The following is a 14,360-nucleotide window of genomic DNA, read 5'->3' as shown; positions in this document are numbered from 1 at the left end:
ACTCTCCAACTTTCACTCGATTCATAAAACCTGTAAACCTTTTTAAGCACCCCCAAAGTGGGGCTTTCCATGGATGCTGTCTACCGGACCAATCCCATTCCCCTACTTAGTGATTGCAATGCCACATGGGTAATGTGATAACTCTTATTGGATCCAAACACGAAGGCAGCTAAAATAACATTACAGCTAGTTTTTCAGAAATAGTGATCGGATATATTATAATATACGGAGAAATCCACAGCAAAGTTGACAACGATTTAGCCAGATTTCATACACCGTCTACACAGCATTTCTGACACTCAAAAAACTCTTTTACAATCATAAACAAAATCTACTCACCAAGATGTCATATCACCCGGCTATACAATGTAAGTCAGTGCAATACTTAAAAGAGTAGTACACAACCAAAAGACATATCAGTCACTAGATTTTCTGATCCACAGTTAGTGCACATAAGTTTTAAGAGATTCCACAGAATTATCAGGACAAATGAAACTTATAGAACCTGTGTGATGTCATGGAGCCGAGCCATTTGGCATCATATTTGGTGGCATGGGCATCGGAGGTGGAGGCATGGGCCTTCCAGCCATCTGCTGAGGTGGTGGAGGTGGTCTCCATAGAGCAGGTGGTGGAACACCCATCCCAGAAGGTGGTGGTGGTGGCGGCCTCATCATACCTGTGGGTGGAGGTGGTGGCAAGTTTGCTGGAGGCCTGAACTGTTGGAGCGGTGGTGGAGGCATCACAGGTTGTGGAAGGCCTTGTCCAGGTTGGGGGTGGGCAGGCCACTGCATCGGGGGAGGAAATTGTCCAACTGGCATCGATGGGGGGCGTACTGCTGGAAGTGGAGCTGGTGGTAGTGGTCCATTGGCGAATGGCCTGGGAGGGATTGCTGGGGGAACTGATCCATTTGCCTGGGGGCCATTAGGGAGCGTTGGTGGTCCACTTGCGAACAAGGTATGTGGTCTGATCCTCTGAGTTCCTGGGTTGCTAGCTGCTAGAACTCGCTCTGCATAAATCACAAAAAAAAAAAATTTAAGCAACAAGAATAATCTGACTGAAACAGTATAAATAATATCAGGTCATACAGAATACCGTTAAAAAAAATATAAAATTATTGAATGGGGAGTCAGAATAAACCAAACCATGAACTTATTTCATAATAACCCATTAAGCCCAAAATATTACAATTTGAAATGTCCATAGTTCAACATCTTAGTACTAGGAAAGGCATGGAGTCAGGTTAAAAAGCACAGGTCAATAGCAACTGATGATAACACTGTTAAGAATATGATGAATGGGCATGGATAAGTTACACCAATATGTCAAAGCTAGGGCTAAAACTCAGGCCATTTGCGCATAAACACATGCTCAATCTGGTGTCTGGACTACAAGCCCATGACCTGAACCGACCAAACCAATAAAATCAGGCCTCGCGTTATGACCCAAATTTAGATGTTTCAGATCAGGTCAGGTTGGGTTGATTGACTCAGGGTTTCCAACAACCTAACCAGGGTGGGGGTTAAGTTGGGTTGAGGTTCAGCGCTGATATGCCCAAATTGAGATCGTCAGGCTTTTCCAAGCCAAGCTCAATACATTTTTAAATTGCCACCAGGCTTCTTTCTCAAGTTTTGAATGGGCTGGACTTGAGCCAATAACCCAAATTGCAGCCTAGTCAAGTCCTGAAAAATAAAAGAATATGGTACAAGAAGGTTAGAACAAAAAGATACCTGCTGGGGTGCCATGGCGTTCTCCTTTGGTATCCTTCTTATATGCATATGAAACAGTGATTTGACGGTTACAAAGATACTGACCATTCATGGACTGGATATATGCAATGCACATCCAACAAAGAAATCAAATTAGACCATGAACTATGCATATATAACTAAAATGTTCTCCAAATTGATAAAAAGTATCAAGTAAATTAGACAGTAGTACCTCTATTGCTGCATCAGATGCCTCAAAGGAATCATAGCTAACAAAACCAAAGCCTCGAGAGTTCCCAGTCTCAGGGTCACGCATTATCTAAAAAATGCATATAAATTTGAAAGGTGACAGTGACATACATGTAGCATGTACATGTAATTGTAAACAGGATCCATATATAATGACAGTTGATTAACACCGTAAATGATAGAATATGCGATATACATGTCTTTTCACAAAAGGTAAATGCTGAACCAAATAAAATACATTAAAAAAAATGCTTCAACAGAAAATACACATTATGTTAGTTTCGCATATAACTGATGCTTCAGAGAAGTCCTGGGTGGTATCAGCAAGATAGTTTAGGCAAACTGCATAAACATTACGTAAGAACCTTTGGGTGGTTCATATTAGATCTCAGAAGGAAATATTCCCTTAATGCTACCGCTTACCAACATAGTTGGCTAGCAGTTTAATTTTCACAATGTCCAACTGCATGAGTATACAGATCCCAGTTTAAGAACCTTTGGGTGGTTCATATTAGATCTCGGAAGGAAATATTCCCTTAATGCTACCACTTACCAACATAGTTGGCTAGCAGTTTAATTCAATGTCCAACTGCATGAGTATACACATCCCAGATGCATAGTGAGAGAAATGGATGTACTGATCAACTTAGAGACTGCTATTTAGGTTCATATATTATTAAGACACTTCCAAACACTTGGTTGATGCCATACCATCAAAAAGTGCAAAATTTTAAGTATAATATTTTTTTTCCATGTGTGATTCATGAGAGACATTCGAACTGCTGGCTAGTGTTTTTAATAGGTGCCCGGGCGAGGTGAGACAAGGCCTGAGCACCTCACACAACTTCTGAGTGATGCGCTTCATTGAAGCATTACTTAGGCTCTCACCTAAGCCCAAACACCGGATGCCTCGAGCGAGCGCCCAAGTGAAGGTGGCTTGTGCTTGTGCCTAGTTCAATTGAATAGGCAAGTTGGTTCGATCAGACTAACTAAGAGAAGAGCCTTAACACTAAACCACACACCCCCACCCTCACGCGCCCGACCCACCTTTCAAGTTGGTTCAATCAAACCAACTAAAGAGAAGAGCCCTAACACTAAACCACAACCCCCCACCCCCGCACACCAAACACAACTTTAAAACCTAAACCCTACGTCCGTCGTTGCTGCCTTCGTGCGCAACTCCCTCAATCGCCAACACCTTCGTCCGAAGCTTCCTCCGTCACCGTCGTCTCCATCCCCATCTTCCTCCATAGGCCGATTACTCCTCTTCTCAGTGTTTCTTTAAAGTTGTTTAGCACTGGTTAATCCCTCTTTAGAATTGTTCTCAATCCCTCTTTAAAATTGTTTAGCACTAGTTCATCCTTGTTTGGAACTGTTTAGCACTGGTTAATACCTGTTTAGAATTGTTTTGACAGTTTTGTTATTTGAAGATGAACAATATGATTTGGCTCTGTGATTTCAATTTGATGTGATAATTTTATTTTTATAATAATATTTATCAACATAATATATATACTTTATATTTTCATATTCTAGAGCATCTCACTTCGTTCAGGCAAACACCTAGCGCCTCGGGTGTTTTAGGACCTTGACACTTTTTAGAGCTTAGCGCTTTTAGAAACACTAATGGCTTCACAGCATATATTCATATATTTATTAGCCTAGATTTTCATTCTACATCTAGACCCAGCTTAACTCACCTAATAAAACTCCAACACAAGTTATGAAACTATTAAATTACAAACAGACAACACTTAACCATGAAAAAAAACAAGAAATCATCAGATAGAAACAACATACTTTATAAACAATGAAATTTATGTTCATGACATATCAAATTAACTATATGAAAAATCTCTCGAAAACAAGCTTATCCTTGAAGTGAAAATGTTTCACTTTTAACAGAATAAAATTATCAATTAATAGAAGATTTTCAAGTTATGCTCAAAGAATGATATTTGAAAACAATGAAAGTAAATGAAAGGATGATATTGTGTGAGGATAGTCATGCAGCCTTGTATTTCCCATACTACATTTACAGTAAGCTGCAGCAATAATTCAAAGAGTTCAAAGAGAACAATTTAAATTATTACCTTCGGATTTGTTACAATAACACCAAATGCACTGAATGTATCATAGAGAAGCTTCTCATCTACATCCTGCAGCAGACACATGAATTAAAAATCATATATTCCACATTAAAAATGACAGATACAGCTAATAGAAGGAAAAAGACTTTACCGGGTCAAGATTACCAACAAAAAGGTTTGCCCCTACATCCAAGCTCTTCTTGTCTTGAGAAGCCTAAAATAGGCAAAAGAATTAATGATCAGTAGGTTGATTGACAAAAATCATATGCTTTTAGAAATTATTTGTGTAACCAACTGTTTCAAAGGAAAGATCTTCATAAAGGAAAAATAAAAAATCAGACCAACAACTTGAGACTTAATAATAGAGGAAGAACAATAAGATCTTTAAAAAGTTCTTGAAGAATTATTTGTAAACATTTATATGCCAACATCTCTTGGACCCTATGTGAGGTGCAAGGTGAGGTGTAAGTACAGTTCGGCACAGAAATTTTTTTTCTGTAATAACATCTAAATAGTACTTATAAAAAATAATTATGGAACATGATATAAGTGTAATATTAAGATAAATTATCATTCAATAACATATAAATGACGGAGGAAAAAGGACTAATCAACTCAAAGTATAGATTGTTATGTAAAATGTGAAATGAACTAACACAAAGGTGGTTGAAGATAAAGTACTCAAGACAAAAAAGTGACAATGCAAAGAAGCAAATAAAGAAAGAAAGAAAAAAAAAGTGAAACTAATATGTGAAAAAAAATCATTTGTTTAATTTAGTCCTTGCGGTGAAACATAAAGATGGTCTCTTTCCTTTTTCTTAAAGACTGGGAAATTTATAAATTTTACAAAATAATGCTTTAATCCCTTGCGACATAGATTTCATGATTAATAATTAAGGACAAACAGATAAAGCAGATGTAACATCACAAAGGAGCCTTTTAAAAATCGAGTCTTTTGTAAAGAAATCCACAAGGCATGCTTAAATTTTGCTATTAATAAATGCCATGAGCCCTGTTTAAGGAGAACTGAAAATTCAATCCTCATTTAGACACCTCTTTGCACACCTTGATCACACTGATTTTGTAACAAATCCTTCATAATAACCTCATCAACAACTGCTTTCTCTATAAACTTATTTATTATGATCGACATGGACATGAGCAACTTCAAGCTTTGTAAAAGAACAACCAGATAAAGGATCTGAAGCAACACATACACCAAAAGACTGAATCATGGATACCAACATGTGACATGGACACATTGGCATAGCAAATTTCATAAAAGGACACAAGACATGAAACAGCATGGGCATGTCTACAACACATATATGTTTTACATTTGATTATGATTTGTAAGCTTTGAACAATATTTAAAATCTATGGTTGTCAGACATGGCATTGATGTACACTAACCACCAAGTACACAAAATGTAAGACAAGCATCGAAATTAGATACATTTAGTCAATATTTGACATGCCTTTATGGCTTATTTAGATGATCTCATTGTCCTGCAATATGCTTAAAAAAAAAAAGAGTAGATGGTGGAGCTGTCCTTTACGTTTTGAAATTCCCGGCACATGTTAAGAAGTATCCAACACCTACTGGTGTCCGATATTGACATGGCAAGCATTTTGCAAAATTCATGTTTCACAATGAAGCAAGCATAGTTTTTATGGTGAAAGCAATAAAAGAATAATGCAAGTAAAAAAGACATAAATATCAGATAGTTCATAAAAACTGAATAACTGTTAAATTCATAAAGACAATTGCTTAGACATTGGTGATGGTCAGAGAAACATGATTTGCTAAAAATAAAATAAGAGAATGAAATGGATGTTATAAAAGTAGTGTGAAATTTAATCATCGGAAGCAAATAGGTTGTTCCATTTTATGATTTGTTTCTAAAACACATGAGAGAAAATTGTTAACTCATAACTGCAGAAAACTGTAAAAATTCTCCATGTCAAATCTTTTCATGATCGGAGGCACTAAAAAATTGATTCAATTTGCCATCTGCAGAATCAAGCTGCTTTACTTGGCATGTTCTGTAAGGAAAGCATGTTGGTGCATTAATACATTCCAATAATTTCACTGTTCTACTGTTTGGCTTCAATTTGAACCTGTAGCATGTATTTATATCAGAAATAAATACAACATCCAAATTCTTCTGCTACCTACCTCAATTAGCCCTTGTAAAACTTGCGATTACGTGCTAATGGCAATTAGCCCTGTTATTACCATGACAAAACCTAAACCAGAATTCATAATCAAAGCAACCATGACAGCATGACTTTAATTTCAGATACCAACATATTGTGAAGTAAGGTTATTGCATTAAACCTAACAATGCTACTTAGTGTTAAAGTTGTAGAACATAAAGATAAAAATTAGTAGTGCTTCAGAAAAGGTAAAAGGAATATCAAATAGAAGAGAACCTTGTTTACACGTATCGGCTTTCCATAAAGTTTAATCATGTTCAAGATCTTAATAGCCTGCAAAAGAACAGCACCAAAAAAGGTGAAAATTACTGGAAAGAAAAATGGCCAATGCACAGCAAAGTGATCAACAAAAAATATAAGAAAATCAAGCACGAAAGACAAGAATGTGTACTAACATAATCCGCATCTTCTTCGCTCCGAAACTCCACAAAGCCATATCCTTGGTGAAGATTTGTAACTCTATCTTTTGGAACATATACATTAACTGCCAAACAAAGTCAGATTTGAGATTATCATCATTATGTTTAAGCTTTAGTAGAAAATTAATAGTCTACAACTCCACATACCACCAGAAAAACCTAGAAGAATATTGGTGTAACCTCCCTGAGAAGTCACAAGGACGCTATCTTAATCAGTTTAGGACTGATTTGGACAGAAAATCACTGATAACTTAACATTTCAAAGAACTCAGCATATGAAAGAAGAAGTGAAAATAGGAAACACCTAAAGAGAAGAAGAATAGGACTTGGAGTAACTTCAAGTAAGCTCACTTTCAACTCAATTTCAAGTGGTTGAAGAAGACTCTTAGGAAAATAACAGAATAAGGAGATATACTCAAATACTCAATTTGTAAGGGATATATATCTAAATTCCTATTGATTGTGAGACTCTTAGGAAAAGAAATAAGGATTCAAATACTCAGCATATCAGCATAATAGAATATAGATTAACATGAGCAGAATTACCATTGTAATACTCTAGGAATAATAAAAAAAATGAAAACTGAATTACTTTACTAAAAAATAATTCAGCTACTTTCTCCCCAATTTAGAACATATATTAAGTCAAATAACAGAAAAACTAGTATCCACCAGATACACCTGTGCAATGTTTAAAAAGGACTCAAAATTTTGTCATACTGCTCTTGGAAAATCAACTTAAATAAGGCAATAACTCAATATTATCAATCAGAAATTTTAATCCTAAACTAATAGAACTAAATGTCATGTCTATTATGAAGATAATTAAATCAGATCTGAAAGGTGGGCTGCATCAGATCTAAAGGATATCCTTCATTTGCTTAAGATCCTCTGTCAAACATAAAAACCCTCGAGGTATTAAAGCCCATGAGATTAAAATAACTTAGCTGATCTTTTACACCAAGATGACTGGATGCCATGATATCCCCAATTGTTTATGGTTGGGAAATCCCTAGTCAAGGATCAAAAGATCTTGACCAAGTATAGATCAATCCTGACCTGAAAGTCTCATTTGGCCAATCCAATCCAATCCTGATTTTCATATCTTAAATTATAAATATGAATGTGTTGTTGCATAGGTCATGAAAATAGAAGTATTACCAAATGCCTTGATTCCCATTCATATCTCTATTAATCCTGCATTACCTTGCCATGCTATATCAATAGGGTCCACATACAAACTAATTAGTTGTGGAAGCTTAAACAGGAAAGAACAACTTTAATTGTATAGTACCACACAGACATCAGTAGCACAAACTTGAAGGAAGCCAAAAAGAAAGAATTGTTCACATGCTTATAGGATCTCAAAAACAGAACAAATAAAAAAACAAACGTTTATTAGTCATTTTTATCTGCATTGACTACTTGGAGGTCTATCATACTTGAGTCTAAATGAAAATTATGTCTTGACTACTCGAAGGAAAATGATTATAATGTTTAACTTGCACTAGGAACATGACATAAGAAGATCTAACAGATGGCCACAAGACAACTAGGGTATGTGTCACAGTATTTGTAATTTGAACATATACTAGTAGAAGCGTTCTAGCTAATAAATCTAGAAAATATCCCTTATCCTACTCTCAAACTTGTTCAATATATTGTTAACCAATTCAGTTACCTCTTCCTGCTAGGAAATGTATTGGATGGTTCACCCCCCAAGCACTAATTCTCTGAAAAGATAGTCATAAGGGAAGAGGAAGAGGAGAAGAGGGAAGATTGAAGGTCAATCTCTACTATCCTACAACAACGACAACATCAAGCTCTGTATAAAGCAGCATCCTTAGTTAAATTAAAAGAATCTAAATCTTAATTATAATTTCTGATAAAATCTTCTTAGGTCTCTATCTAGCTCTCCTTACACTACTATATTTAATTGTCTGACCTCTTCTAACTAGAATTCCTTAGCACGTGCATGAACCATCTTAAATAGTTTTCCCTCATTATATCCTCTTCTAACATTTTAGGTGATGATTATCCAACAAACAGATTCATCAAGTAAATATATGCATGAAAGAACCTATGATGTAGCTAACATCCCAAGATAAAATATGGACTTGTAGAATAATATGTAATATAATGTAAACTGTTCATCACCAATACAGGGCAAGAATAACCAAGACAATAACAAAAGTCCATGCAAAGTTGCTAATATTCAAGAAGCTTTACAAGTTGAATTTTACCTTTTACTGACTACCTCACAAACTAGAATAAGAAAACAGAAAGGCATGGGTCTTGACAAATTCAAAAGAGTTAGCCAGTTCATGATTTGTAAGATATTATGCTAGCAACGACCTGTTACGGACAAACTTCGAAACAAGATGTTTGATGTAATGCTTATGTATGTCCGTGTCTTTCGGCATGTTCATGCCTTGTACAGCATGTAGAGAGGCGGCCAAAGGCTTAATAGTCCCATTTTAGTTGGGTTGGTGGCCTCTTTAGGCTTGTAAATAAAGGTTGTGTCATGTGGACACGTGCGAGAGATTTTTGGTCTATAATGGACCATTTTACCCTTTGTTGTGCAACTATTCAGAGCTTGTAAAGTCTGTTTGTAATTTGCTTTGTCTATAAAGTATTTTTCGGAGATGTTTGCTTGTGGATCCCGAGTTAGGCCTTTTCTCTGTCCTGTTCTCTCTTTTGTGGGACCTAAGGGACCATGGGAGGCTTCGGAGAGGCTGACCTTTGCGGACGGACACGCAAGGGTGCCGCACGACTTAGGCAAAACCAGCTAAGTCCGTGACAGATGGTATCAGAGCGGGACAAGCACTCATAGAAACACTTGACATGCAAACGTGGGGGACCTAGTGGGGCTGCGTTGAGGGCAGTCAGCAATGCGCGACCGTTTGAGGGAAAACGAGCATGGAGATGTAGGGAAAAGAGTCGCTCAGAGGAGCGGGCATCTAACATTGGCATTCAGAGGAATGGCCAACCCTTCGCGCAAGAGGCACCACGAGAACAGGCAAGCTTGGAAGAATGCGGAGCGCACAAAGGTTGGGATGGCTGAGTTTGAGCTACGGCTCAACGTTGACAACTATACTTGATGGTGCTCAAGGCAAGCGAGGCGCTTGGCAAAGGACGAGACCATGCAAGATGGAATGAGTTGCTCAACGACCAAAAGAGTTATACAAAGCTCACAGAGGTGAGGGGAATTGCTAGCTCGAAGAATTTGGTACTCATACATGGGCTTGTATGCGAACGACGGAATGTTCGTGGCCATCCCAAGGCGGTCGAAACTCGGCGCCATGGAGCATTGAAACTTTCTCTTCGGCATGTGAAGGATACGTCCGTAGGAGGCTGAAGGGTGCAACTAGTTCAGCATGTTGCTAGGCCTTGAGGGGCGCAGCAGGGGCTGTATTGACGTGGAGTCGCAATCTAGCAAGTGTGTTTGCAGGAGGCAGAACAATGCATAGTTTGTTCAGCATATCGGAGTAGTCCAAGGGGATGGTGGTCTCCGAAACGAAGAGAGATGTTGCTCCAACGGGACAGTTATCCAGGAGGGATAAGTCTCGACACTCCAGAGAGAGAATCATGTGAGACGGACTTCACATGTTGAGGAGGAGTACCTCACAAACAACAACTCCACGAAGCTCAATGGACCGAGCAAGCAGCGAGGAGTTGTCGCATGATCTCGCTCGAGAGAATGCATTGGTGGATGCATTGCGAGATCAAGTGGGGGAGCAACCTAAAGCAACTTAAATGAAGGCACACTTGGAGTCGATCTGGAGATCGGACTCAAGGGAGGGCTGACCCGTGGAATGGTGGGCGCAAGGGCCACCATCAACTCAATGCAAAAACGAGGAGCGGAGCAACTTGGGTGTAACTTGGTGAAGTACCCAAGCCGCATGAAGGGAGCCAGCATAGAAGATGAAACATGGAGCAAAGGCATTGTGCTTTCCTTAGACAGAGGTCAAGGACATGAACTCTTGCAGAGGCAAGAGCAGGATCATGTTGTTCCATGGGTCATTCATTCTGACGCAGCGGACTCATCTTGCATGGTGCCAAAGACGAAGGGAGCTTCTGGGCACATGCACTTTATCTCGGAGGAGCATTTGATGGAGGAACTAAGGCGACTCAATTTGCGGAGGCGAAGTTGGGTTCAGAAGGCCTTAGCACGGGGCAAGAGGACGCAGAGACGGGTACTCTTGAAGAATATGCCACAGTGTTGTCATTCAAGTTGCCACGAAGGAGGTAGTGCGCAGCGAAGATTGTGCTGGTAGGGGCAGAGGCCCAGAATCCAGACAATGGTGCACAAATTACAGTGAAGTCGGTGGACTTCGGGAGCTACTAGGCGAAGGACTGTCCCAGAGCGGTGCTTCATCTAGGTGTGACCCAAGAGTGGGTGGATGAAGATCGATTGCCAAAGGAGCGAACAAAATCGAAGGTGGAAGAGACCCTGCGATGTATTGGTAGAGACCACACATGAAGGGTTCACAATTCGAGTTCATCCCAAAGGATCAGAATACAATAGAGATGTCACCAGGAGGCGACATGGTGCAGCGGATCATGGTGGAGCAGTTCGTGGCAATGCGATTCACACAACTTTGCCCCGTGAGGGACTAGATCATACGGAGGTATGATCGGGAGCTACTGGAAGCTCCACTTCGATGAACAACACGACGGCAAGAAGGGCTATGGATTCAAGGAGTGAAGGCCATGGTACCGCAGAGGCGGGTCTTCTGTGCGTGCATCGAATTTTGCATCGGATGAAAGCCTTGGTCATCAGCATATGGGGGCTGTGTTCCACCAAGGGAAAAGTTCGAATGCAAGTACCAGTGAGTCCCATGGGAGGGACTTGATCATACAGTGGTATGAACGAAGCGGCTGGAGAGTTGGACTTCTCCAGAGCTTATATTCGCTTAAGGGAGCCCGACAAGTCAGAGGACAAGGTCGAGTAAGCGAACGTTGCTACCAAGGAAGCTAAGGAGAACAGAATCGGTGCAAACTCTACAACGTGATGGCAGAGGCCATGCATGGGAGTTGCAGTCTGTCTCTCCATCGACCAGACTGACTGCTCGGAGAACACAGAGGTCTTGAAGCAGGGGGTCGAAAGGGGCGAGGAAGCGACGACGAGTCCAGAGGGACTTAGCTACCCAAAATCAAGCATCAGTTAGAATGGAGGTGGACTCAGAGGAGTGCCACGGAGACATCTCTACTAATTGTGAAGAAAAGGGATGCAGATGCGAGGCGACAGATAGTAGGGCCATGGGCATGGCAGCGCATTGGTACCGCAGAGGCGGGACTTCCGTTCAAGTCATTGATCCCTTGCTCTCACGGAGGGAGAGCGCTTGGTCGTGAAAGGGGCCGAGGAGGTGGAGCATGCAGTGGCAATCTCCAAGTACCAAGACAAGGCTGAAGGGCAGAGGCCAAGAAACTTCGTAAGACCGGTGTCAACAAGTTTCTCATCAAGACTGCCGTAAGTGAAGGACTTCGGGTCATGCAAGAGTGCACGACCAAGGAACGAAGCAGGCAGTACGCGGTGCTGTACCTTTGCTACTCAGCGGAGTAGGCGGCAGGGTTGATGGAGAAGACGGTACAATCCCAGAGGCGACCTCATCTATCAGAGAATTACTCCAAGTTGGGGTGAAAACTTCCTGCATTCCAGAAGTTCAATGGCATTGAGAAGGTGAATCACAGTAGCTAACTCAACGCAAGGAGTGCAAACACTTCAAGTGCTTCGGAAGTGTGAGCAAAGAGCAGGCGAAGGCCAGTAACCAGCTCGATGCATGGAGTACAACCTCGAGGAGGCGGGCGAAGTCAAGTAACCTTTGCCTTCTCAACTCTTAAGAGAATGGGCGAAACCGAGTACCCCAATTCTCTTATCTATCCAGCAGAGGAGCTCTGCAGATGTTCAAAGACCCTTCAAAGATAATGGAAGACAATAGTTGTCAAATCCTCACCAATGGTGATCAGTGCTACTGGGAGTAGATTGTCCGCTTCATTTCCCAACGAAATGCCAATCGAAAGCGGAAGTAATGCGAACCTACTTGGATGTGACAACTAACTGAAAGAAGAGTCAATGAGCAGATTTTGTGGAGGAAGGACCCATAACTTCAGAAGTTTGCGAGGCGATGCTCGTTAAAGCTCCAACAAGCATCCATCCAGTTCAAGCAGCATGTGGAATTTTTGAGAAACTGGCGCAGTAAAGATGGTCTTTTCCTTCATCTGGCGGATCCGCAGGAATCAACAAGGATCAACACAACTCAGCCAACCCCACACCAGAGTCAGAGTCATTGGTGAGTTGAAGCAGCATGGCGGATCAAAGATTCGACTACTCAAAAACAGCAGCGGAGAGCAGCTGGGAGTCAAGAGGCGCATTGTAGCTAGAGCAGAAGATTGAAGATTCAGCAAAGGCGAGGAGTTGCAGTGTCGACAAAGACTTCAACGAGGACGTCGAAGGGATAAGTGGGGGAGAATGTCACGGACAAACTTCGAAACAAGATGTTTGATGTAATGCTTATGTATGTCCGTGTCTTTCGACATGTTCATGCCTTGTACAGCATGTAGAGAGGCGGCCAAAGGCTTAATAGTCCCATTTTAGTTGGGTTGGTGGCCTCTTTAGGCTTGTAAATAAAGGTTGTGTCATGTGAACACGTGCGAGAGATTTTTGGTCTGTAATGGACCATTTTACCCTTTTGTTGTGCAACTGTTCAGAGCTTGTAAAGTCTGTTTGTAATTTGCTTTATCTATAAAGTGTTTTTCGGATATGTTTGCTTGTGGATCCCGAGTGAGGCCTTTTCTCTGTCCTGTTCTCTTTTTTGTGGGACCTAAGGGACCATGGGAGGCTTCGGGGAGGTTGACCTTTGCGGACGGACACGCAAGGGTGCCGCACGACTTAGGCAAAACCAGCTAAGTCCGTGACAGACCGGTAGGTCATGCAAGAATTCTATGTGCATGCATTTTTTTATCATCAAGTAGGGTGATTTCAACAAGCATATATGAGTTGTTATCGCAGAGAGAAAAAACAATGAAATAACGACGACGGTTGTAGGAGAACGATATTGGAAATCGCATTCGACCGTGAAGACCAAGAAACATCAACAGGCTTGTGAATTACCAACTGGGCCTGCTTGGACAAATAATTCCCATAACAACTCCTCCGAAACCTGCAAATAACAGCAAAAATGTGAATACATGAGGCATATAGCTCGCTAATTCATCAATATAACAAAACAACAGAAGGGGGAGGGTTTCTTTAAAAACCCTAGATTAAGGGATCAAGACCCACAGCTGAAAATGGGGAAGAAGAGAAGAGAGAAAGCGGCAAGGAGCACCTGCGGGTCTAGGTTTCCCACATAGGTTGTGGCTTCCTGATTCCTCTCCGCGGAGTGCTGGCCGAGGAGGTTGGCTCCCACTCCGGGAGTAATTCGAGTGGTCATTGGGCCCTCGAACACTCGTCCGCCTCGCTCTCAATCGACCACCGAGACGGAACCAGAGAGCAGGAGAAGAGGCGTCGCCTACGGCCGCCTGCGGAGACTGTCACGGCAGGGATGAAGAAGGCTACGAGGCGGCGCTCGAGCTATTGGAACGCCTTCCCTGACCTTGCGGGTCGGACGGAGTGAGGCTACTTAAGGCGATACGACCGGGCTGGGCCACATGGAGGTCCGGCTCAATTTAAA

At 41.1% G+C, this 14,360-nt stretch overlaps 1 protein-coding gene across 1 annotated transcript; it reads right to left on the bottom strand.

Moving 5' to 3' along the window:
• Positions 1-234: 234 nt before the first annotated feature.
• LOC135674315 (uncharacterized) lies at positions 235-14,293 on the bottom strand. Its single transcript, XM_065184052.1, has 9 exons — positions 14,016-14,293; positions 13,799-13,847; positions 6,661-6,749; positions 6,482-6,538; positions 4,197-4,259; positions 4,049-4,114; positions 1,939-2,025; positions 1,728-1,821; positions 235-1,006 (listed from the first exon to the last, which is right to left on the bottom strand). Exons 1-9 carry the CDS (start codon positions 14,118-14,120, stop codon positions 516-518), a joined length of 1,101 nt encoding a protein of 366 aa, XP_065040124.1. The 5' UTR covers positions 14,121-14,293; the 3' UTR covers positions 235-515.
• Positions 14,294-14,360: the final 67 nt, after the last annotated feature.

Source organism: Musa acuminata, chromosome BXJ1-5, assembly GCF_036884655.1.
Source record: "Musa acuminata AAA Group cultivar baxijiao chromosome BXJ1-5, Cavendish_Baxijiao_AAA, whole genome shotgun sequence".
Classification (NCBI taxonomy): domain Eukaryota; kingdom Viridiplantae; phylum Streptophyta; class Magnoliopsida; order Zingiberales; family Musaceae; genus Musa; species Musa acuminata.
Note: the sequence above shows the minus strand (reverse complement) of the source record. Positions and strands in the feature narration are given on the sequence as shown.

Excerpts from the sequence above, each read along its gene's own strand:
- LOC135674315 (XM_065184052.1), bottom strand. The coding sequence starts at position 14,120 with ATGACCACTCGAATTACTCCCGGAGTGGGAGCCAACCTCCTCGGCCAG. Across the intron at positions 2,026-4,048 it reads TTATTGTAACAAATCCGAAG|ATAATGCGTGACCCTGAGAC; the intron begins GTAATAATTTAA and ends TGCATTTTTTAG. Across the intron at positions 1,007-1,727 it reads ACGCCATGGCACCCCAGCAG|AGCGAGTTCTAGCAGCTAGC; the intron begins GTATCTTTTTGT and ends TGATTTATGCAG.